At 36.4% G+C, this 26215-nt stretch overlaps 1 protein-coding gene across 1 annotated transcript in view; it reads left to right on the top strand.

Annotated features, from left to right (window-relative positions):
- The window catches only part of LOC148956948 (1-acyl-sn-glycerol-3-phosphate acyltransferase alpha-like), a 51622-nt gene that overhangs the window by 9600 nt on the left and 15807 nt on the right, over positions 1-26215 (top strand). The window contains exons 3-4 of the mRNA XM_089087920.1: positions 10648-10829; positions 13808-13970. Of these exons, the coding sequence (XP_088944046.1) occupies positions 10648-10829; positions 13808-13970 (345 nt within the window). The remainder of the gene's footprint in view (positions 1-10647; positions 10830-13807; positions 13971-26215) is intronic.

Below are 26215 nucleotides of genomic sequence, written 5' to 3'. Positions count from 1 at the left end.
CCTTTGCTGTGCTCCTTAGGACAAATTCATCAACATTATCCATATAAATGGAGATAGAATGCAACCCTAGTTAACTTCTGATTGAAAACGAAACCAGCTACTAACCTCATTTCCTACCTTTACTGCAGCAATGTTATTCACCTACAAACGCCAATCACGTTAATGTTGTTATCTGGTACACCATACACCTGTAGGACCTTTGCTGAAGATCTTCTATCAGCGGAATAAAACGCTTTCTCGTATTCTATTAAACTAAAGACTTAAGGAGTCCGATGATTCAGGCGGTTCTCGATTATTAATCCAATAGTGAAAATTTGGTCGACGCATCCTCTCCCCTTCCTAAAACCACACTCTTGCTGTCTTAAAACTTTATCTACAGCATCTCGAAGTCAGATATGAGTTACTAATGTGTCCAGTTCAAAGCGTCTTCATTCGTCAGTCAAAATATCTCTACGATAGCTGTTTTTTAACGCTTGAACATTCCAAGTTGAAATCTTAATTTTACTTGAATCATTGAAATTATTGCTGCCTCAGGATCAATTACTCATCTTGGTCACAACCCCGATAACCACACTTGACGTTGCTCCTCTATCAACAAGAGTCAAAACCCTGCTCAAGCAATCTCAAGCCTATTAGCTCCAACTTATTATATATTCATGCCTGCAAATACTATAGTACTATGGGGAGGCAGCCCAAAATAGATAACTTAGCTAGGGAGCGGTTCTTTTTTTGTCCCAAAACCATACCAAAACAAACAAAATCCAGAGAATTGTCCATCAGTCAGAATCAAGTGTAAATCCTGTGTTGTTTACTTGTCTATAACTTTCTTAAGGGATGTCATACCTCAAGGTGAACCTGCAGTGCTGTTTGCAGTCATGGTTCTTGTTAGGCAAACTCCTGAAATGTCCATCCTGACGCCACTGATTTCACTTGGGTAGGATTTCTCTTTCGGGTATAGGGACGGAGGAAGGAGCTTATGACAGAGCGCAGATCCTAAACCATCTCACAACACCGGAACGGCTCAAATCTTTTATACCCAGTATATCCTCGTCAAGTCATACTATTTCACTGCACTCAGAGTAGCTTTCCCCTAGTTTTTGCGTTCCATCTGAAGATTGAGATTGCTATTGCACTTCCCCAAATCTGTGGGATTTTTTCATTTTCGAAAGATTGCTTTTAGATCATCGTTTAAAGTTCTGCTATAGTGCATAGTGTTTTCTGAAGTGCCCTTGGATTTAGTTAATCTGGTCAACAGGATTTCACTGGATTTTCGGATTTCAGTTTAGGAAAAGCTTTCTGGTAGTAAATCCTCACATTGGTATTATTGGGTTGCTGAATTCATAGTCTTTTTGGATGTTTTCTTTTTGTTCCCAATAAACACAGATAAGGATTTTCTTTTTATATTTTTGCCTTGTTTTTTTGGTTTTCAATCGGATTCCACGTCTCATTATTGCATAAAGGAGGTATGCAATTTTGAATGCTCCTTCTGGAGTTAACTGACTGCAAGAATTTTTTTGGATTTTGACGGATATTCTGAGCAAGTGGTTTTTCACTCTGCTCGGTTTCTACCCTTGTACCCCGGCTCTACCTTTCTAACTTTGTTCCTTATGTGTTTGCTTGTCTTCGGCTGTATGTATAATGGATAGAAATTTGGAGTACATATCTTCTGCTTGAGCCATTTATACAGTTCTTCCTTCCAGTTATTATTGCCTAGATCTATACTGTCGCTGCCAAAAATGTCAGATACTGTCACTGCAAAAAATTAGCATTTATTTTTAAAAATAATATTACAGTGATAATAAAAGCTACAATCCCGTTCTGGCTGGTGGAAAATCTGACGACAACAATGCATATCCCTAATGCTTGGTTTGTCTCCACTTATTGAAAGCTGAGCTCATGATATTTAGATACTGGAACCACGCACTGAATAAGATCAGAGTAAAAGACTTTATGTCTGTTTAAAATTTGGTAGAAAGGATTAAGTCATTTAGGTGCCTCAGGAGCAGTACTGATACGACAAACATTTTGATTTTCTGCGCCTGAAAGTTGCTCATAAACTGTTCTGCTTAGACTGAAATGTGAGTTTCCTTTCTCCAATCTTAAAATCTTCAGTCAATCCCTTGTTTAATTCTACCTTAAGTATTGTCTTATAATTTATCTCATTGCATTTATGGTCCACTTACTGTAGTAAGTAGACTGTAATGTAGACTTATGGTTACTACAACTGCTGTAGAGGGTATGGAGTAAGGCAGTAGGAATTCTTGGCCTCTTTGTTCTGCGCTCTACAAAGCTTGAAAATCTATCGAAAACTCTAACACTCTTTTTATTTTTTTCATATATATTTAATCTCAACCAAATAAAAAAATAAAAAATAAAAACAGTAATGGGGCATTGTGGCTTTTAATTTATAACAAACTTTTTCCAGGAAAAAACTACTGCTCTGTTCCCCATTTTTCTTTCCTTGTTCGCTCCACGAAGCTTCGTCTTCTACTTCATTAAAAAAAGTCTACATTTTCAAAAAGTATCATAATTCAGTTGTCTAAAATGAGTTTAGTTCGGCTGACATGATCGACAATCGTTCTTCGATGCAAGTCTTGTCGGGATGCGAGGACCTCCAAATGATTAATTTGGTTTTAAATCAGTAACGTTGTAAAATTGAGGGTATTTTTTATAACTCTCTCCTGATCTGAATACGACTGTCAAGAGCTATATGTTAAATTGATTATAATCTACTAAGGTTAGTAGAAATTTTTCCAACTTGGGTTCCAGGGATGCTTAATCCATCAGTGGGCTTCTCCTTTAGTTAGGAAACAATCCGCTTGATTTTTTTTTTTTCTAAATAAGTATTCAGTATCTTTCTATTGTTAACGGGGCCCATAAATGCGGTGACAGTTTTTCAGACTTTTAGCGTCGAATTCAGGTTTCCCGTTCATCAGTTGATAAGTTGAGGCAAATAATTGGTCATGGGCTATGTGAAACCTTTCTGGATTATTTTAATGAAATTTTGCTGCAACAACTAATCACTGGAGGATGACAATTGGTGGACTCCCTGGCATAAACCTATCGACCTTTTGTACGCTGTCATAAGTGTTCTTCAAAGGATGAGGAAGGGATCTTTGAATCCTTTCTTGTTCACAATGCATTTTAAGGGGAAGACCTTATTATAGGTAAGGCGCATTGATCTATAACTGGACTTATCTCTTCATTTCTTCAGACCTTTAATAACTTTTGGAGACGCTATGAATTCGCCCATGTAACCTAAGCATAATGGAAAATTTCAATCTGAACGTACATGATCTTGCAGCTTCAGTGACAGTGGATTTTCTATCCACTTTGCGGTCCTGCTGAATTTTAACTTACAGTTTCTTTTCAGATACGCGTTTTTACGACAGCGGTATCATTAATTGACAATTTTCATTTCTATGAAGATGATGAGCGGTTTAGCAGTGACTACATTAATTATTTTTGACAAACATACGGATTTAGGATCACAGTTCTGCTTATCTTGCGAACTTTCAAATCTCACAAGCCCACAAATTTATCATCGATACAGCTACTATTTACCAGCAGCGCTTCAAAGCCCACAGGATCAACTATAATTTCTCGATTCAGGAGGCTAAATTTCTTTATAATTTTCGAGATAGTTTGAGAACTTGGCATGTGATCTGCTCCACACTGAAAGCTTTGTCTCCTTCTTAAATTCAAGTAATTGAGGTATCCTGGGCTTAAGTGTATCTAATATTCACTCTTCAATATCTTTCTTTCCGAGCAACAAGTGTTAATTCTATTCCCGTCTTGCAATCTCTTGTATGTTTGTTGGTAGTTAGGCTTGTGAATTTCCTATCGACGAATTTATTTTTCTTGGGGTTACACTTATCAAACTCTGACAAATCTAACGTAGATAATTTTGGAGACCACACTGCCTTTCCATGACGATTAATAAAGGTTCAAATAGGAATAAAATCCGTTTAATAGACAGTGTTTCACAAACAGTGATAAAATTTCACAAAAAAAATATTAAATATTTCGGTCACATATGCAGTGGCCGTCATCAGTAGTAAAACTAAACTAAAACAACTGAAACAATAGTTTATATACGAAATAAAATAAAACTACATATTGTTTAATGCTCTAATTCTTTTCAGAGTAAAGGCTGAAGCCAGCCTCTTTGACCTTTTTGAATCTGGTTCATTAGCGTTCAATGAAATGACACTAGCACAGAGGTTAAATGCGGTGGGTGAACTGAATTTTAGTCTGTCAGATTTTAATAAATTATCGTATATTGGTAAAAAGACAACTCCTCAAAAAATTTTGGAGAGCAAATACTGAAGATCCGATCAGTTAAAGAAATGATCAAACCAATTTTTACTTGGCGAGGGTGACCGGAACTATAAGACAAAAATCTATTGTTATTGCTTGGTTTTTCGTAAATTTTGAAATCCTGACTATTTTCATTTTTAAAAGAAGAACATCAAGAGAAGTAAGTTTCACATTCTCTTCTAATTCAACATTTCAGTATGGGATTATGGGGAGGAGGAATAAAAAGGATTTTTGGAACATCTTAATTGTTGGGGGGGGGGGGGGGGATTTAAAGTTTACTGTCGTGAAACTCTTGAAATAAAGAAATTTTTTTCAAGAATATAGCTTTAAATCGTGACACAGGTGAATTTGGGTTGAACTGAATTAGAATTATTAAATTTGGGAATTTGGAATTTGAATTTGGGTGAATTTGAATTAGAGTATTAAAAAATATGTAGTTTTATTTTATTTCCTATATAAACTATTGTTTTTAATTGTTTTAATAGTTTAGTATCTAGTAGTGTCAAGGGTTAATTTAAAACTGAAATGTCGGAAGGGTAACTACCTCCCGGGAAGTTATGATGTTGGTAGACTTCAAAACAAGAAGTTGAAAGAAAATTTCCAGGAACGGCTGAATACTAAACTTCAGAGTTTAAAATTTGATAGTGTGGAAGAAGATTGGAATAATTTTAGAAAAATAATTGGTGAAGGTGAAGTTGCTGAAGGTGTATTGGGGAAGAAAGCTAGAACTGCAGCTAAGAATATTAGTGAAAAGCTTTATGTTTAATAGAAAGGAGAAAGGACTTGTACAAGAATTATCTGAGTGATAGATCGTATGAAAACAAAAGAAATGTAAAGAAAGTGGCCGAACAGTTTGAGAACTTGCTTAACAGAGATAGAGTTGCAGGAAAAAATATAGAGGAAAATGAAAAAGTTGTGTCAGGATGTGAAGGAAGATTTGTTTTGTGAGGAGGAATTAGCGACAGTACTAAAAGGATTAAAAAATAATAAGGCTCCAGGTACTGATATCGTGGTAAATGAGTTTCTTAAATATGGTGGCTCTGAGGTTAGAAATAAGTTACTGAAGATTATGAATATGATTTTTGAAAAAGGGGAAGTTCCAAACGATTTTAAGAAAACCTTAATTAAGCCACTTTATAAGGAAGGTGATAAAAGTGAGTGTGGTAATTATAGAGGCATTAGTCTGGTCTCTGTAGGTAGTAAATTACTTAGTAATAGGACTCTTTTTAGAATGAGAGATGCCGTAGACAAAATTTTGAGAGAAGAACAGTGCGGTTTTAGACAACGATGTGTCGACCAAATTTCCACTCTTAGGTTAATCATTGAGAAGTGCCTGATTGATCGAACACATTTGGTCCTCAGTTTTATATATTATGATCAAGTGTTCAAGTCTGTTGATAAAAAAGCTTTAGTATAGGTTTTATCCTTGTATGGTATACCAGACGAATAAATTAAAGTTAAAAGTGCTATGTACAGGAAAAACATTGCTGCGGTTAAGGTAGGAAATGAGGTTAGCAGCTGGTTTTGTATTAAATCAGGAGTTAAGCAGAGTTGTGTTCTATCCCCCTTTGTATAGATTATTTTGATGGACTTTGTTTTAAGGAGCACAGGAAAGGCAATGTGAGACCACGGAATCAAATGGGGAGGAAAAAGTCTCCTGGACTTGGATTATGCTGATGATTTAAGCATCCTAGATGAAAGTGTGAGCAAAATGAATGAGGTTTTAGAGGTTTTGCGAGTTCAGGGTGCTAGAATTGGTTTGAAAATTAATGTTAGGAAAACTAAGTCACTAAGGCTAGGAATAAGTGAAGATGAAAAGGTGATGTTGGGTAATGAAAAGATTGATCAGGTGGACAGCTTCACTTACCTTTTTAGTACTATAGGTAAAGATGGTGGGATCAGTGAAAATGTTAAAAATGAATAACCAAGGCTCAGGGTGTTTTTTCACAGTTAAAAAAAGTCTGGAAGAATAGGAGGATAAGTCTGCAAACCAAGATTAGAATATTAGAAGCTAAAGTGATGACAGTGGTCAAATATGGCTCTGAAGTATAGACGCTCCGAAAAGCGGATGAAGATTTGCTAGATGTTTTCCAGAGAAATTGCTTAAGGATTGTTCTTGGTACCCGGCTGACTGACCGTGTTTCAAACAATAGGCTATACGAAAAATGTGGTTCAATACCGCTCTCTAGGGCTATAATGAAAGAAAGGTTGAGGTGGCTAGGGCACGTTGTGCGGATGAAGGATGACAGATTGCCGAAGATCGTTCTTTCGGGCAACCATCTAGGGCTAAACGGAAACCAGGTCGTCCCCGTCTGGAGTGGGAGGATGCCATAAAGAAAGATTTAAAGGAAATGGGAACTTCGTGGGTGGGTGTAAAAAGGGAAGCTTTGAATAGATTGGGGTGGCGGAGGAGCGTGCGTAGCTGTGTTGGCCTCAGGCGGCTTGGTGCTGCGGTGAGTTGTTGTTAGTAGTAGTAGTAGTAGTTTACTACTGATGACGGTCACTGCATATGTGACCGAAATATTTAGTATTTTTTGTTAAATTTTATCACTGTTTGTTAAACCATGTATATTTAAAGGATTTTATCCCTATTTGAACCTTTATTAATTAACAAATCTATGGTGTCTATACGAATCCGGATTTCATTTTTCTAAGACTTGATATTCAGATCTTCACTATTAAACTCTTCATATTTCAAGAATTATTGCTTTTGCAGAATTTCACAATACATCCTCATAAAAGATGCCATTCTTGAAATAAAAAAAAACAAACTGTGATTCTCGAACAAAATTTTTGGGTGAAGAAAATTTTTTTTGGGAAGAAAATGTAAGCGAAATGAAATAGAGCCAAAACAAAAATAAGGTTGTACCAAAGAAAAATAGGTTAAAAAACATAAAATAATAGGTGATCTGATTGCAGCAGAGATGTTTTCAGATATATCGCGTTTGTTGCTAGTTTTACTTTTCTTTATTATTTAAACAAAAAATGTCAAAATAGACTTGAAAGAAGATGTAAGATGAATCAGAGCTGATTAAGTTGTAGTAGGGACATACTTGGATATAAAATTTTAATAAAATAAATAAACTTCCATTATATGAATGAACATTACAAAAACCCTGATTTGGAATTACTCGCGCTCAGGATAAAGAAAAAAAAATTACTGGCTATTTTTGGCTATTCAAATCAGTAACATGTCAATATTCTCCCCTGAGAATTGGTTCAGCCTTTCAATCATTAAATAGAAAAAATTAATTTTTTTTCAACCGAAAGTAAGTAGCAACATTAAAACTTAAAAGAACAGAAATTTTCCCGTATATAAGGGGGATAACTCCTCGTCAATACCTTGCTCGTCACGCTAAAGTTTGTTTTTGTATTGAAAAAATCTCCTGACTCTAATTAAGCGGCTCTTGTGTTTCATGAGTTGTTTTTAAATAATTGGGACAAAAAGTTGAAACTAGCATAAAGAGCAAGGTATTGAGGAGAGGGATCCACCCTCTTACACGGAGCATTTTCTGTTCGTTTTAATGTTGATTCTTACTTTTAGTTGGAAAAATTAGTTTTTTTTTGTTTAATTTCTGGTCGTTTTTCAAATGATACTGGAACATCCACCTTTTCTCTCCAGGGAAAATCTACCCAAGAAAATTTTTCCTTTGAAAGTTTCTCCCGCGTAAGATCCCCCTTCCCCCAGACAATTCCATCCCTGCTGAAAATTCCCGATAAGAAAACTCCTTGTGGCAATTCCGCCTGGAAAATTGTTTTTAAACTACTTTCGTTTGAAATAAGACTTGTTTTTCCTTTAATTTTTAATGGTTTTTCAAATTATGCCAGAAATCCTCCCTGCGTATAAAATTTTTTCTTGAGATTCTCCCCACCCAGTATCTCAATGGAAGGTTTCTCCCGGGGAAAACTCCGCAATGGAAAGTTTCTACTGCGGAAAATATCCCCTAGACAACTTTAATTCCTTAGAAAGTTTTACCTGGGCTATTTCCCCGGAATATCTTCAAATATAAAGATGAATTGGTAAAGTGAAAGTAGGTCAAATAAAATTAATTTCGTATAAGAATTCTGGTAAATTCCCCCGTGTATAGTTTCCCTTTGAAAGTTCATTCCCAGAAGCTTTCCTATTCACGGAAAGTTCTCCCCTTGGAAAATCCCCCCGCTGAAAATTCCCCCCACAGAAAAATCACCCGCCCCCAAAAATGTTTTTACTTCCCAATAGCAAATACTATATGTAAGCACTGGAAAAATTTCATAAAGTACAAACCTTTCCCCAGGGACTTGCAGGGCCGTGTCATCCCCAGAGACATGATTACTTGACCCCTCAACTATACTGATCAAAATGACTTTGGGAAAAAGGAGTGTGGGAGGGAGGGGAAATATAGTTGCCCGCCGATCGTTTTGGTTACAAAATGGGGAACTAGAACTTTAATTTCCGTTTGAGCAAGCCCTCTCCTAATCTTATATAACCATTGATTCTATACGATCACCGTGGAAAAGAAAAACGAAAAAAAACAAAAACAAGAAAAACAACAGAACTAATAGACACAAATCCGTCATCTTTCTTCTGGCAAAAACTACAAAATTTCACATTTTTGCAGGTGGAAGCTACAAACCCTTGCAGTATAATTTTCTGATATGCTGAGTATGATGAGGCGATTTTTGTTAAGATCCTTTGACTTGCTAGGGGCGTTTCCACTCTGTCTAAAACAATTTCTATAGAACTTGATGAACTTTATATGTCTGGAGTTGGCATAAAAAGCCTATTCATTTGATGTATCTATTGTTATCAAAATTTCGTGTTTTAGGGTTTTGGCTGTTATTGGGCTGAGTTGCTCCTTACATAGATTGTTACCACGAACTATTTGATTAACTGATCAGGCTTGGAATCCAGTTTCAGGAAGGACATTGGTGGCGGACATGGACACTAATTTTATGACAAGTTCGTACATGTATTTCTGAAACCCATATTACAAGATTCCCACGACTTTAGTGGATCAGTTTTTCTTGGAACTAAAGACTCCCTACTGAAAATCTGGAGAGCTGTGATAGATGCAGCTGCTGACAAAGCTTGCTTTGCGTTGACTACTGAAACTCCGTCATGTGCTCCCTGGCTTGATTCTGTAGTGGGTGAATCACAGGGACTGTGATGGCACTCGGAGCTGCTGATACAGATTCCAGGAAAGCCCAATCCGTGTGCCTTGCTATTTTGCTCTCAACTTGGAGATGATTGTCATAGTTAATACTCAATTTCTAGAAACGTGAATTGATGTACGTGGCGATTGTGACCTGACCTGGAGTGTGATCTGAGCAAGGCCGATAAGCTTAGAAGACATTTTATGTAGCCAAGACTTTTGGAGGTTCTTGAGAGTCCACCCACACTAAACGTAGTCTAAGAACATATCTTTGTGAACTTATGGATACACCGGTACATGCTGTGTATCCGCATATATGGGAGGATTGAATAAATTATTCTTTTTCTCGGCCAATTGCGAAATAATTCTCTATGTTGGATCTTTTCTGCTGGACTTTCACTGGTAGATACCAGAAAAAGCCAAAATAATATCGTTTTCGATACCGATATTGACGTTTCGATATTCAATATCAATATTTGGTGCGGTATGTCGATATATCGAAATTGATATATAATATCGCCCAACACTACTTTTAACTGTTTCTCGATGTAGCATGGCAAAAAAACAACAACTTTTAAAATCTTGAAATTACAAAAAAATAAGCAAAATATATCCAAAAGTATCACAACTGTTCCTTTTTTTTTTTAAAACCGAAATCTGAAGATTTTTATGATTTTTTTTTGAATTTAGTACTTCTTTGTTTTCATAGTTTAGCTGATTTTAGCTAAATTATTTGCTGATTTTAGCTAAATTATTTAGTTTTAGTTTAGTATTTTAGTTATATCATTTCAGGTTTTATCTGCTTTTTGTAATTTTAAGAAAAAAAATTGTGGTGAATTATACATTTTTTAAATAATATGGAATTGTAAAGTAACACTGCCAATCGGGCAAGTTTAATGAATCTGTTACAATAAACCCTGTCAGAAAAGGACTTTTTTCTGAAATTGAAGGACTTCAGCAGTCAATACTAATCCATGTTTTTAAAAAAGAGTTGTATCAATTGATTGAAAGTATCTGATATAAAAAAGAGCTAACTGAATCCCAAAGCCTCGAATGAGAAAAAAATGGCTTTGGCCTTCAAGATAAGGATAGTTATCTGCACGGAAAGTAGCCTTGTACTGTTCACTTATTTGTTAAGAGTAAAGAAGCCTTCTAATATTGCGTATACTCTTATGGATTTCGAGGTTTTTTTCAGGAATGTTGAATTTGTGGCCTATAATGGGCAAGTGTTCTGCAGTTGCAAAGTCAGAACTGCGATTTGTTGGACCATTCGGCTTAGCTGCTTGGCTATGTGGAACTCTTTACATAAACAGGTCGAAATCAGGCAATGCCAAAGAAACAATGAATGAAAATATTGGAAAAGTGAAAAAAGATAAGGTATATTTATTGCTTTTAAAAGAATATAATATTGTTCTAAATTAGTGTGTATGTATTTCTTCTGCAGCCACTTTAAAGTGGCATTTTAGTAGTATGCCGCTCTTAGCTTTCAGACGGTGCCTTCCCGGAAATACCCGTTTTCTTTCCTGAAGTCGCATAATGAGTTCCCCAACCAAAAGAATGAACTTTTGTAGGTATGACTTTGAGCTAGCTTCCTCTGTAAGGGGGCCATCCTTTGATAATACTAAACATAGAGTTTGGCTTTCATTTGAACCAGTCAAAGCTACTAACGGTTTTGGTTACTTTTTAGATCATAGACACAATCGTTACTATCCCAGGGGAAAAAAAACTTGGGAACAGTAAATACTGTCCAATGTGCCTGTCAGCTTTCGAGAATGCAGTGGCCTTTGAAAATCAAATGAATCGTTTCAAAAAGCACGGATTTCAATCCATTCAAGTGCCAGGTGCATTTTAATTTTTAAGGAACTTCAAAATTGGCTTTTGCAAAGTGTCAAGGTTACCTTGGACTGTGAAGTTAGACTTGCAGATATAAATTAACCGGCAACGTCCAACGCTGTCAAGGTGCGCGATCCAGTCGTAATCGGATTTGCAAATGCCCAGCGCGGCTCTGTGAATGAAACTAAATTAAAGCAATATTTTAATGCTGCTGGTGAAGGATGCGTTCGCAGGGCCGTTCGCAATGGTCGTTTCTAAAGATGACAACAATGTAGTCCAATCGGGGTAACCTGTCGGGTATGCCGCCAGATCGACAAGGGAGTGTAAGGGACTAATGATCGCATTTTAGACCCCAACTCTATAAGGAATAATTTTAGGAGTTCTAGTAGCCTAATTCAAAAAATTCAGAACATCATTATTTGATACCACTGTATATACATAATTCGGATTATGATCTATAATTTATATTACCTGCGCTAGCCCGTCCAGCGAAAACAACAACAAAGACAAAAGATGGTATTGATAATGGCTTGTGGGTCCGAAACACTTTCACATACAGTATTATCCCCAAATTCTCGGAGAAATTACTGGCCCTATACTTTACATAGCGTCACAAAGAAAATTGGAAAGAATTTTTAAATAAGATATGATTCCTTGATTCCTACAGTTCCCTCCCCTCCCCCAAAGTCTTTGGCCGACCTTATTCATCAGAGGCAGCGCTATTGCGTTGCCTATAGTAAAGGCCATGATGCTTCAGTGTTTTATAATTATTTGTCCCAGAGGCACTTCATATGGAAGGGGGGTGGGGGTCATATAAACTTCGGAGGTGACTCATTCTATTGGAAATTGGAAGTTCTAGTGCCCTTTTCAAGAGTCAAAAGGGATCGTAGGGCAACTAGCCCCTCCCCCAAGCCCTGTTTTTCCCAAATGCATATGATAAAAATTTTGAAATAGATATTTTGTTAAAAATAGTTCAAAGATCAGATATCAAAAACTCCGTAGTCGACCCAACAGCCCAGGGTCAGATTTTGTAAGATATGCCCCGGGGCATATAAGGTTTTTATGGAAGAGATGGTCTTATAAGCTTCTGAGGGGACTCAAATGCATTAGAAATTGAAAATTTCAGTTCCCTTTTTAAGAATCAAAAGTGAACAGATGGCAGCAATCCCCCCCCCTCACGCCTTTTCCCCCATAATCTATCTGATAAAAGTTTTAAGATAATCATTTTGTTCAAAATAGACCAAAGATCATATAACAAAAACTCTGAGGTTTGCCTACCCCCCCCCCCCCACACACACACACAACCCGGGGGCAAGTGTTTTAAATTACGCCCCGGGGGCAAATCATTTTTTTTATGGAAGGGGTAGTCGTATACACTTTGGAGAGGACTAATTCGATTGACAATTGAAAGTTCTAATTCCCTTTTTAAGAGTCAAAAGGGAGTGGAGGGCAACTACCTCACCCTCTTTTTCTCCAAATCGATCCGATCGAGTTTTTGAGATAAAGCGATCCTTTTTTAAAAGTAAGTTCAATGATAAAATAACAAAAACACCGGGGTCGACACAACCCCCAAGAGCCGGGGCGAGTGTTGTAAGTTATGCCCTTGGGGCATGTAAGGTTTTTATGTGAGAGTTTTTAAAAGAGTTCAAACATCAGATGAGCCTGACCCTCACCCTCACTAAAAAACTTATTATGATATTTTATTGCGAAAATTATAGAAGCTGATCCCTGTCCCTCCATAGCCCAATCCTCCACCTTTCCCCCTAAAAAACTTATCAATGATAAATCAAGGGAGCTGACCCCTGGTTCTCCCTCCATTGCCTGACCCCCGCCGAAAAAATATAACTTATTAACGATATATTATTCCGAAATATGGAAGCTGACCCCCTGGCCCGACCTCCTCTCCCCGCAAAAGACTTATTAACGATTCATTATTCCAAAATCAAGGAGCTGATCCCTGGTCCTCCCTCTATGACCCCCCCCCTTCAAAAAACAACAACGTATCAACGATGTTTTATTCCAAAAGTCATCCACAAACTAGTTAAGATAATAGCAGGAATTTACACATATTTACTACTACTAAAAACTGACAGCAGAACCAAGCCGCCTGAGGCCATCACATCTACGCACGCTCTTCCTCCATCCAAATCTATTCAAAGCTTCCCTCTTTACACCCTCGCAAGAAGTTTCCATTTCCCTTAGATATTTTCTTACGACATCTTCTCATCCCATTCAGAGGTGACCTGGTTTTCGTTTGGCCATAAACTGTGTCCTGACAAGAACGATCTTGGGCAATCTTTCATCCTTCACCAGGAGAAGCTTTTTATCTACGTTGAATGATAATTCTAGGTTAACCAGATACAATGTTCAGATTAAAAGTATCTTTTTTATTCTTCCCAATCGGTAGAACATTTTTTTTTTCTATGATGTGTTTTGAAGCTCCTGCTTGATCTGTATCTTTTTTGTTTTTAAAGAATTGGATTTAATTTTGGTGTCATTTGTTATTTTTATTTTTATTTTAGATCAAGTGCTGGATTTTCCCAGAGGGGACTAGGAGTGATTCTGGAATACTCCCTTTTAAGAAGGGTGCTTTTCATTTGGCTATTGAAGGAAATTTACCAATCATTCCTATTGTTACGTCAAACTACTATTTTTTGGACCATAAAAAACGCATTTTTGATTCAGGTAAAGTGCTTTACAGTGTTGAAGGCCAATAAACATGGGAAACTCAAACTAATAAGAGCTGAAATTCAAGCTTTGTTTAAAAAAAGGAGAAAAATGACAATCAGCGTGCAAAATCAAGACGCAAAACTATTGAAGACCTGAATGAGAATATTATTTGTATATATTTTGAAAAGTTTTTTTTGGTACTGTTCTATTAACCGGGCACTTTTATATAGTGCTAGTTTGGTTAATGCTAATGAAATAAAATAAAAAAGGGTGAATATATAATAGTTTAGAAACAAATTTTGGCTATATATTTGCATATAAGGGGGGGGGGGCAAAGCATACCATATATTAAATAGTTAACCTAACCTAGGTACCTTCCCCCCCCCAACCCCAAAAAACAAAAATTTAAATACAGTTCTTGCTTTTTTTTTATATGCCAGAAGGCATTGTAAACCTGTTTTCATCACGCTTCTAGATCTATTTCATGACTGATATGCATTGGCGTATACAAAAGAGCCAGGTTAATAGAACAGTACCGTTTTTTTAGCTTCTATTTTACAGTATGCAGAGGATAAAAGATCCAATATGACCAAAAGGATAATGTAAATATGTCTGCGTAACTTTTCGAAACTATCGTGTGTATATAGCTGTCCTCGGCTACTTCCCTGGTTATTTTATAGTTCAGAAGAAGGATTTGAAAACTAAATGTCTAGGGCTGGGAAATTTCTTGCTGAATTTAAAAAAAAAATCAGACTTTCAATTAAGTTTCTAATTTCAATAGATCTAGATATATTTGCCTGGAGGAGCTGCGTACTTTCCTTTCGCGCATTACTTTGCAGTTTACGTTATCAAAATATTTCAAGTTTGACTTTGTTTTATGTTTAAACACCGAGTCCCTACATTGATATCACAAAGAGAATGGAGCTGGAAATAATTTACTGAAATCGTTTTGAAACACTAAAATAATAACGATTTACTTTTCTAATTGCTTTCATCGATATATTTATTACCAGCAGCAAAGCCTGTTAAATTTCGTGTTGGAAGGGGGGATTCCTCCCTGATTCTCTTAAAAAAGTCTACCCTACGTTTTCTGCTTTTTTATATTTAATGCCCTACAAGCTCTGCTGGGAGTCACTACTGGGAGTCTGCTGGGAGTAATACCCGCGTAATAGGTTGTTTATATTATTGCCAGTAATACTATTACCAGCGTAACAGCTTAGTAGTTCTTTTACCAGCTCAATAATGCTATCAGCATAATTGTTTATATATGGTAAACCGTTTTTTGTTAGCTCCAGTTAGCGTTCAAATTTTACTTTATAATTGACACTGGTAAGATACTGTTCTTTGCTCAGTACTGCAATGTGTTTTAATAACAAAGGCAAAAAGGTTACAGAAGTCATTTTTGCGATTTCAAATTAATTTCATTAATAAATTATAGCTGCTTTAAATTTTTTTTTGTCACATGTAAAAGTTCATCTTTAAACGGAAGTTGTTTCCGTTTGTAAATGTTTTTGAAAAAAAACACTATACTGCCGTTTGATACTGGAGTGATTTTAAAATCAAACTAAAATACTGTTGATTAGCACAAAGGCCGTATCCAGGAGGGGGGGGTAGGGGTTGTCACATGTGAAAGTTCGTTTTAAATGGAAGTTGTTTCCGTTTGTAAATGTTTTCGACAAAAAAAATTCACTGCCGCTTGATATTGGGATTATTTTAAAATTAAACTAAAATGCTATTTTAGTTATTCAGACAAGTTGATGGATACGGGATCAAAATTGCAGGCAGACTAGTCCAAGATCTCGGCTTTGCAGACGATGTTGGATTGATGGAGAAAGACAGAAAAACTTCATGACTTTGATGGAGAAAAACTTCAAGACTTTTTATGCAAGTTAGCCAAGAGAGCCGAGCAGTTTGGGTTACATATCAACGCCCCCAAAACCAAAGCGATGTCAACCACTAACTCACCGATGAATATCCAGTTGGGGACTGAAAGCATAGAGCAATTCACCGACTTCCGATATCTTGGTAGCACCATCTCGTTTAGTGGCGATTCCGAAGAAGAGCTGAGAACACGAATAGCCCCGGCAACCTCGGCATTTCAACGACTTCGACTAGTCTGGAGATCAGCCAAGTACTCAGTCCAGATAAAACTTCGCCTTTTCAGGAGCAATGTCCTTTCGATCTTGACGTACGCGATGGAATGTTTAAAACTCACAGCTGAGCAGGAAAAACGACTCACTGCATATGAAAACAACTGTATTCGACGTATTCTGAATATTAACTGGAAGGATAGGATAATAAACTTGGAAATTGGCCACTACACAAACCAGCCTGATATCGCTGATGTAGTCAGGCAACGAAGATGGCGCTATCTTGGCCATGGTATCCGTATGCCAGGATCTAGACTACCGAATATGCTTCTACACTGGCAACCTGACGACACGCGTCGACGAGGAAGTCCCAAAAACACGCTTTGCAGGACATATGAGCGGATCAGCAGAGCCCTTCATGCATTCTTAATCCCAGAGTGGGAGGACATCTACGCCGCAGCTCATTTGCGGGATGATTGGAGGTTGTTAACGGACGCTCTGTGTGCCTCTGGAGGTACAGGAGGAGCTAAGGTCTAAGGATTAGCACCAACTTAATTTCAAACTCAATATAAAAATATATTAGTTAAAAATACAATTTTCGTACGATCGTTAGCAATTTTTCACTTCTCAAGCTTAACAGGTAAAAAAAATTATTTCGTGGATAAAATCTTAGTTGTTTAAATGATTTTCTCTCAATTTCTACGAGTTTTATTCAACGTCACTTCTGTAGGAACTAAATTAACTACTTTAAGATGAGAATTATATAAAACTTTCCTGCGTGAGTTTGAACTTGCCACAACACACGCACACAAAACTAAAGTACCCGTCCAAAACCCTAGAAGGGATCAGCGAATAATAATTAATGGCAATAGGTTTTGCGGTGGACCAAGGAGCAAGTTGTTCGTGCCCCCAGAGAGGCTATATATTGATGGGCATAACTCTATATGCAGCAGAAGTCAACAGTTGTCTGATATGGGATTGATAATAAAAATGATAATACTCGTATTAATTAGATTACTTAACTTTAATAATTCCCTACAATGGACGTTTTTTTGAAGAATAAGCATGAGGATAAATCTATGAAAAAAAAGAACATAAATGTTATAGACTTTTAACAGTCAGGACGTTGGGGGGGGGGTGGCAATTGTCCTTTTTGGCCACTCTTGTGTCCTATCTTTGTATAGTATACTGGATAAACAGATTAAAGTGATTAGAGTAGTAATGGGCAAATAGCTTAAGCCGCAGCCCCAAGCAGCTTGCCCCCCTATGGGCATACAATAGCCTTATTCTCTTTGTACTTGCAGTCATCATGTATCCGGGTTGCCTTAAACCGGTTTACGTTATTATAAGTTTCCTTCACTGAGTGGATATAAGGCGGGATTTCAAATTTATTGTATAATAAGAATAGAATTTTGAAGAATCAAGAAGTGACAAGTCTGCTACCTCTTTTTTCTTATGACGCGCAATTGGGTAAAGCAAACCGGTTTAATCGAACCGGATACATCAACGTATGGATTATCGCTCGGAGTATTGCATAACCGGAGGATCATAGTAAACTGGTTTTATTTGAATTCAAATGGGCTAGTAGAATGTATTCCAGTTCGCCAATGTTAGTAAAGTTCGTGCTTGCAAACTTTTGTCCCCAATGAATCAATGAGGATGACATTTTTTTCAAGGGAACTTATGGTCATCCATGTCCCGCCTTCAGTGCCCCAATGCCCTCCCCCAACTTTTTCATCCCCCCAAACTTTTTGCCCCCCCCCTCCAATTTTTTGTGTACTTAGATATGTTTTCAATTTTTTTTTCATGTATTAAAATGTCACTACATATACTTATAACAAAAGAAACTCACTGGTGATGTTTTTGAAATACAAAATAAAAATTGATTACATATGCTACTCGTGATTTTTTCTTTTAGAAAAACAACATTTGTATTGACATTTTTTTAGACTTCCATGGCCCCCAATGCCCCCCCCCCCCAAATTTTTTGCCCTCCCCTCATTTATGTTTTTTAACTTGGAGGTTTTTCAACCTCCAAGTTAAAAAAAACTTTTAGGTTAGGGCTTGAAGCTGGTATGCAGAATCTAGTTGATTCAAAAGATATTCTGTAAGATCAAATTAAACATTTCTAAGAATCTCATGTTTGGTGTAAGTTTACACCATTTTGGTAAAAATGGGAAACTGTAGCAAATGATAGCAATTTTATTTTGTTTTCAGTGCAATTTCGGGTAAACAAGTCGTAATTGTCGTATTAGAAAGAAAATTTATTTGGTGCTTTACATCAGGGGTTGAAGCTGGTATGCATAATCTAATTGAGTCAAAAAATATTACATAAGATCAAATCAAATTGCTAGAAAATCCTGTTTGAGGTCAGTTTACTTCTTATTTGGAACTCTGCTATTTAATATTAAGAACTGAATAAGGTCATCCTTTGTTTGAAAGAAAAGTAATATGATTCTTTTGATCAGGGCTTGAAGCTGGTATGCAGAATCTAGTTGACTCGAAAGATATTATGCAAAATCAATATTAAACATTGCTAAAATCATCCTGTTTGAAATCAGTTTACTGTTCACCGTTTATGTAAAAAATGGAAAACTGTAGCAAATGATAGCAATTTTTTTCTTTCCAATGAAATTTCAGGTCGTCCCCTACTACTGCAATCCATTCATTTACAGTCATAGATGGCGAGCGTTGTTACTACCCCAGGTTCTGCCATATATTCCGCTAATGTGATAGACAGCATGATTGATTTTAAGCTAAGTTACATTGAGTTGGCTACTTTAAAATTAGGTTCGTTTACGGTCAGTTGGCGTGGTCCCCGAGCTAAACTAAATGCCTATGACCACCCATGGGCATAAGCACTGTGAGCACTGCGCCTCTATGGTCACAGTTACTGCGAGCAATGTGCCCTATGGCCATAGGCACTGCGAGTGGAGCGCCAAGCGGAGCGCCCCTATTGACATTATGGTCAATATGCTTAAAGCTATGGCCAATAGCTTAATTCGCAGCCCCCAGCAGCGCTCCCTAAGGGCATACAACAGCCTTATTCTCTGTACCTGTAGCCATGATACATCCGGGTTGCCTAAAACCGGTTTACGTTATCATAAGTTTCTTTCACTGAGTGAATATAAGGTGGGATCTTAAATGTATTTTATAATAAGAAGAGAATTTTAATGAATCAAAAAGTGACAAATCTGCTGCCGCTTTTTCTTATGACGTGCGCTTGGATAAAGTACACTGGTTTAATTGAGCCGGATACATCAACTTATGGATTATCGCTTGGAGTATTGCATATCCGGAGGACCATGGTAAACCAGTTTTATTTGAATTCAAATGGGCTAGTTGAATTTATTCCTGGGACCCAATGTCAATAAAGTTCTTACTAGTGAACTTTTGTCCCCAATGAATCAATGAGTATGGTATCTTCATAGAGGGAACTTATGTTCATCCATGTTCCACCTCCAGGGCCCCAATGCTCCCCCCCCATCGTTTTGCCTCTTCACTCTGTTATTAATTTTTTTTGTTTATTTTTTTTAACTTTGAAATTTTTTCAGCTTTTTTTGTCTTTGAAATACAAAATGAAAATGGTTTACGTATGCTACTCGTGATTTTTGTTTTACAAAAGCGATATTTGTATTGAGCTTTTTGTTTCTTTTTAAACTTAAAAATTTTTTCAACTTTTTTTATACCTTAAAATGACATTGTTTATACTCATAACAAAATATATCCACTTGTGATTTTTGAAATACAGAATGAAAATGGTATACATATGCTACTCGTGATTAGTTCTTTTAGAAAAAAGTAGGCTTATTATTAGTGACATTTTTTTTTCTTGCTTCTTTAACCTGTAATTTTTTTCAACTTTTTTTTCGTGTCATAATATGACATTACTTATACTTATAATAGAAGAAATTTAATTATGATTTTTTAAAAGACAAAATGAAAATCGTACACATATGCTGCTCGTGATTTTTTGTTTTAGAAAAAAAATATTTGTAGTGACATTTTTTTGAACAGGAATTTCTTCACTTTTTTTTAACATGGAAATTTTCCATAGAAGAGAAATTCATCTTTTTTCTCTTACTATCGAAAAATGCAGAACAGAACCTGAACTTTTTCTCTTTTTTTGGTGGAAATCAGAACAGAATTGTTACTTTTTTGTCTTTTTTGGAAAAATTTGAGTCGAAGTTTAAGTTTGTTCTATTCTTTAAAAAACTTCAGAACAGAGGTTGAACTTTTTTCTCTTCTTTGGAAAAATTCAGAACTGAAGCATAACTGTTTTCTCTTCTTTGGAAAAATTCACAACAGAAGTTTAACTTTTTCTCTTCTTTGAAAAAATTCAGGACGGAAGTGTAACTTTTTTGCTCTTCTTTGGGAAAATTCAGAACTGACGTGTAACTTTTTTCTCTTCTATAGAAAAACTCAGATCAGAAGTTGAACTTGTTTTTCTCTTCTGTAGTAAAATTCAGAACTGAAGCGTGGCTGCTTCGGAAAAATTCAGGACTGAAGTGTATCTTGAAAAGAAAGTTTAAAAAATTCCCATGTTCAGAAAAAAAATTGAAGAAATTTCTGTTCAGAAAAATGTCACTACAATTATTGTTTTTATAAAAGAAAAATCACGAGTAATATATGTATACCGTTTTCATTCGTCTTTCATATATATCATTTTTAGATTTCTTTTGTTATAAGTCTATGTAATGTTGTTTTAAGACATGAAAAACAAGTTCTAAAGTTTCTAAGTTAAAAGTCCAAAAAAATATCACTTCGAATACTTTTTCTAAAAGACAAAATCACGTGTAGCATATGTATACCATTTTTGTTTTGTATTTCAAAAATATCACAGGTGAATTTCTTTTATTATAATTATATATAATGTCATTTTAAGATATGAAATGAAAAGTTGAAAACATTTCTAAGTTAAAAAATGTCACTACAAATATTGTTTTCTAAAAGAAAAGATCACGATTAGCATATTTAAACCATTTTTATTTTGTATTTAAGAAATATCACAAGTGAATTTCTTTTGTTATAAGTATATGTAATGTCAATTTTAGACATAAAAAAAGTTGAAAAAATTTCTAAGTTCCAAAAATAAGGGGGGAGGGGCATTGGGGGCCCTGGGGGTGGGACATGGGTGACCATAAGTTCACTCTAAAAAAATGCCATACTCATTGATTCATTGGAGACAAAAGTTCGCTGGCACGAACTTTATTGACGTTGGGGCCGTGTAATAATTCTAATAAAACCGGAATTCAAATAAAAATTCAAATTCAAAAATTGAATTCAATTAAAACCGGCTTACTGTGGTCCTTTGGATCTGCAATACTCTGATCGATAATCCATACTTGGATGCATCCGGTTTGATTAAACCGGTTTACTTTATCCAAGTGCGCGTCGTAAGAAAAAGGAGTAGCAGACTTGTCACTTTTTGATTCATTAAAATTCTATTCTTATTATAAAATACATTTAAAATCCCGCCGTATGTCCCCTCAGTGAAGGAAACTTGTGATAATGTAAACTGGTTTTATTCAACCCGGATATATCGGCTGCATTTGCAAAGAGAATAAGGCTATTGTAATATTGATGCCCTTAGGGGGGCAGTCACGAGGGCTATCACTGGATCTGGAATGCCATTACTACTAATGTCTTGGACATTCTTTACGGTTGAAGGGTGGCAAATTACCAAAAATTGTTAATCTCTGCCATCCGTCTGGGGCCAGTTGTAAAGAAGGTGGTCCCAAAATCAGGTAGGAAGAGGTCATGTATAAGGATTTAAAGAAACTTTGACGCATGGAAGGGGACAAAGAGTGAAGCTTTAAATAGATTGGGGAGGAAGTGGAGCATGTGTAGCTGTGTTGATTACAGGTACCTTGGTTCTGCAGGGGGTTAGTAGTAGTATGAGTAGTATTAGTAGATTTCAAGATCTTGAAAAAAATATTGTATACCTATAGTATAAAATGAAAATGATGAAAAATAACATGAAAAGTGTCCAATAGTTTTAGTAGTCGATAAAGAATACTATAAAAGAAACAATTGCTTTCTTTAAAATATATCAAATATTTACTTGAGTTAGGTGTTTGCTTTGCTTGATTCCACTGAACCAAGGAAAAGCAGCTACAGGATGAACTTTGGACGAAGTTACGAGTTAAGCATATCAGCGAAAAAAAAGAAAAAGAAAGAATATTAAGATGTTGTGAAATTTACAAGAAATTACTGCCATTCCACCTAACGGTCAATTCCGACCCTATTGAAATCATACCCCGTGCTTCGGATGAAGCTATGGGTCTAAGAATGACAGTAAAAACTCTTAAATCAAATATTATAAATATAATTCTGAAATCTACTCCTGTTTTCTAAAAAATACTAGAGAAGAAAGTGCATCTCTAGCCTTGTTTAATCTTCTGAATAAATTGAGTTGCCTGGGGATGCATTCCCTCCGCGTTTAATTGTCCTTCGTCATGCCGCTATTGATAAACGTATGTCTCGAATGACATCAGGATCCTTTCCAGCGTACTTAGTAACAAAATTGAGTGACTCTAGAAGCGTTGGCTATGGATCTTTTTCAAAGTCATTTAAATTTCACAAGCTATCCCTCCCTCCTTAAAGCAGCACGCATTACCACCTTGAAAGAAAGGAGGGTCATTTATGCTTGCATTTTGCCTAATCTACCATTTCCAGTACCTATACTGAGAACATTTCCTTGACTTTCCCGACCCCGCTAGGTCCCGTCCCCCCTTAGCTTCATCTGCATTATCAATTTACTTGTCGATCCATACTGCTAACGGGATATTTCGAAAGAGTGTTGTCTCCTTTATCATGGAGCACCTTAGCAATTCATAATATACGTTCCGACCTAATAAGATCTCTTTTTGCTCCTTTTACACTTTTAGTTGCTTGTACAATGCCATTTTCTTTTATTTTCTTGCTCCTTTGTGATGCTTGTTATCCAATGTTTAAATCTCTCTTGTGAAGAATTTAAATTGTGAATAAGTGAATCTTGCTTCTCTTTTCTTTGCAGTTATCTGTGTTAAGTCTGTTTGATTAATTCTTGAATACGCTATTTTTGTATGCTCTATCTAGCTATTTTTTTTAATTTTCTGTTGATCATTGTATTTACTAATTATGTATTGAATTATGATTAATCATTTTATTTAATTTCATTTGTTTGATCATTTATGCACGATTTACTTTCTTACTTATTTTTTTTCACATTTGTCGGTTGTTTTGCTATTTCTGTTCTGTTTTTTTTTCTACGTTTTTTTTTACTTTCATTAGAAATAAATTCTGCAAAATTTCTGCCAAAATCGGTGGATGCTTGCAAATACCTGACTCTGAATAAAAACAAGTTCGTACTTGAGTAGAACCCTATCAGAAGGTCGTGGCAGTACAAAATTCGGTTATCAAAAGAACGTATCTCCTATCAGTACACCAAATATGGGCATAGCCTCCCTAGGGAGAACACGTGGTTAATGGGGTCAATGACCTCTTTTTCCAAGATTGATTTATTTGATGTTTCTATGTGTAATAGCTCTGGGGCGAAGGTTGCACATGCGTATTGAATTCTAACGGGAACAATGTTATTGATCTAGGACTCGAGGGGGAAGTGAATTTCCGAGAACTTGATTGCATAATCGTTCGTGAATTTCATGGTGTCCAGAAATAGTATTTGTTGTTGTTGTTCAAGCCAAATGTTATGACTTTCCCGGAAACAGTTAGATCACATGTTTCCTTCTCAGCCAATCAGCAAGTCGGATAAATCCTCCTTCTCAGCCAATCAGAGGCCTGGTTACATATGATTTTCCCCGTTACATAACAATTCACCCTTGAGATTTCGTATATAACGGACATGCAATGTGATTCAATTATCAGAAAGTATTTTGACGCTGTGTAAACAACAATGGATAAATTTGATGAACTTGAAGCCTTGGCAACTTCAATTTACCATGTAAGTACATTTTTTATTTTCAAACGAATTTTCCTTGGACATCCTCCAATATATTCAGCTAAAACGTAAATATCTTCCTTTACCCTAAATCCCCCCCCCCAAACCATACAAACATCATTATAATCAATGGAAAACATAAAATATATTCTTTTACCCTCGAAACCTAACCCCCCACCCCACCATTGTTTTACAATCCCAAATTCTCGCAAAAAGAAATAATTATCCTTCCCTCTATATTTCCAGCTAAATCGCCCCCGCCTCCCACTCTAATACAAACTCCACTATGCTATCTTTATAGTCGTTAGAAGACTATAAAATATGCTCTGTTTAACCATCTAAACCCCCCACTCCTTACGACTTTAATTCTTGCAATAGAAATAATACTCATTTTATCGATATAATTCTTGCTTTCTCTATTTCTATCTAAAGTGACAACCCTTAGCTATTAATAAACCGTTTCTATTTAAGCCGCCGCTAGCTTGACTTAAACATTTCCGCTATGACTTAAACAGGTGATAATTACTGTCACCCCTTTAAAAGTACATCCGGCCTCATAATCCTTACGTTAGCGGCTTAACCAAAGGATCTCACAGAAAAAAGGATAATTTTGATCAAATTAACATCATAGCTTCTTCATCGCAAATTTGACTTTTGCTTTACTGAAAAGGGCTCGGGATTTTAAAGAAAAATAATAAATAAATTTATTATGCTTAAATTGATTATCATTTTATTCCTGATATTAGTATATTTCTCTTAAATTTTAACTTTTGCTTTACCTACAATGGGGGGGAGGGGCTTCTGGGAGACAAATGTTTTCTAGACAAAATTATGGCTAGGTTAGGTTAGGGGAGTACTAATTTTTATTCTGTAAAAAAAAAAGGGGAAAATAATTTTGAAACTAATTTTTCTCTTCTTTTTAAGGCCAACTATGAAGAATGTGTGCCCCCTCCACCCAAGAAAGCCAGAGATGACGAGGCAGCCCCATCAGTGCCAGCCCCAATGCAGCCTGGGTTTAAGTTAAAGAGAGAGTGGACGGCTACCAATACTGCCGAAGCTATGCAAGATCATGAAATAGCCGGCCCAGTCGCGCAAGAAAATAGCGACGCCGCCCCGTCCACTCTCCAACCCGCACTACCCGGGCCATCTGGCTCCCAAGTGCAGCCAGGTTATAAAAATGTCTGCATTTTTTCCTACCTTTCCATTTATTAATTTTTATCTTTTACAATCCCAATATAAACTTATCTCTATGAGATATTAACCCCCTATTACATATCTAAATATAATTTTTTGCAAGGAAACCACTCTTTTCTAATCTTTGCTATCTCTTCGCCGCTATCTCATAATAATATTTTTAGCTAATTTTCTAGTTTACTCCTTGAGAACCTTTTTATCACAAAATGCTATTTTTGCTAGAATATTATAGTTTTAAGTGGCCTAGAAGTAAACCTTTTATTTCATCACAGTAAAATTATGTCAGAGATATTAAAGGCCCTTGCCCCCCCCCTGTTCAATCAGGTCACGGGTCTCACATACATTCAGCAGTCTGCGGAATCGGCTCGGAGTGAAGCCGAAAAGGGATACAATATCCCGGACATAATTTCCTCATAGAAAACTGCCTTTGCGTTATAAACTGTCGTTTTATTTAAACACAATTTTCTATGAGAAGGCTATCAAGTAAAGACCACGATTTTTAAAAAGCTGATTAGTTTCTACCCATTTCCTCCCTCTTTTCGCTTTTCGCTTTTTTTCAACACTGTAAAATTAAAATTTCATAGATTTTAAAAAATGTTTTTCCCCCACTCAATTTGTGTTGGACAGAGATTATAGAATTGAAATCTCTTACACATAGGCCTAATTCTAATTTGCGTAACGATTGTCTAGACACACGCGCCATGATTTTGCATGGAGAGACATTCCTGAATAAGAATTAACGGTTCTCGAATTTAATTGTACTGTTTCCCAGAGAATACGCTTGGAAACAGAGCAGACACGAGATTAAAAATAATCTAGGCTCATTTGGGGTCATAGACAACCTGTATGGGAAGTAGGCGAAACGACTTATGCCGCCTAACAATACGGTTTTTTGGGGACTTAGGTAAACGGCTGGGAGCCGCGGAGCCCGGAATGCGCCGATGGGTCCGGGGAGTGCTGTGGGGGCAAGGTTAGGGAAGTGCCGGGGGATGCGCCACGGGTCAGGGAAGTGCCACAGGGATGCGCCACGGGCC

This window comes from Artemia sp. Qi Xiang Cuo, chromosome 1, assembly GCF_049724085.1.
Source record: "Artemia sp. Qi Xiang Cuo chromosome 1, ASM4972408v1, whole genome shotgun sequence".
In the NCBI taxonomy this organism is placed as follows: domain Eukaryota; kingdom Metazoa; phylum Arthropoda; class Branchiopoda; order Anostraca; family Artemiidae; genus Artemia; species Artemia sp. Qi Xiang Cuo.
The sequence above is the reverse complement of the archived record's forward strand: the minus strand, read 5'-3'. Positions and strand labels throughout refer to the sequence as shown.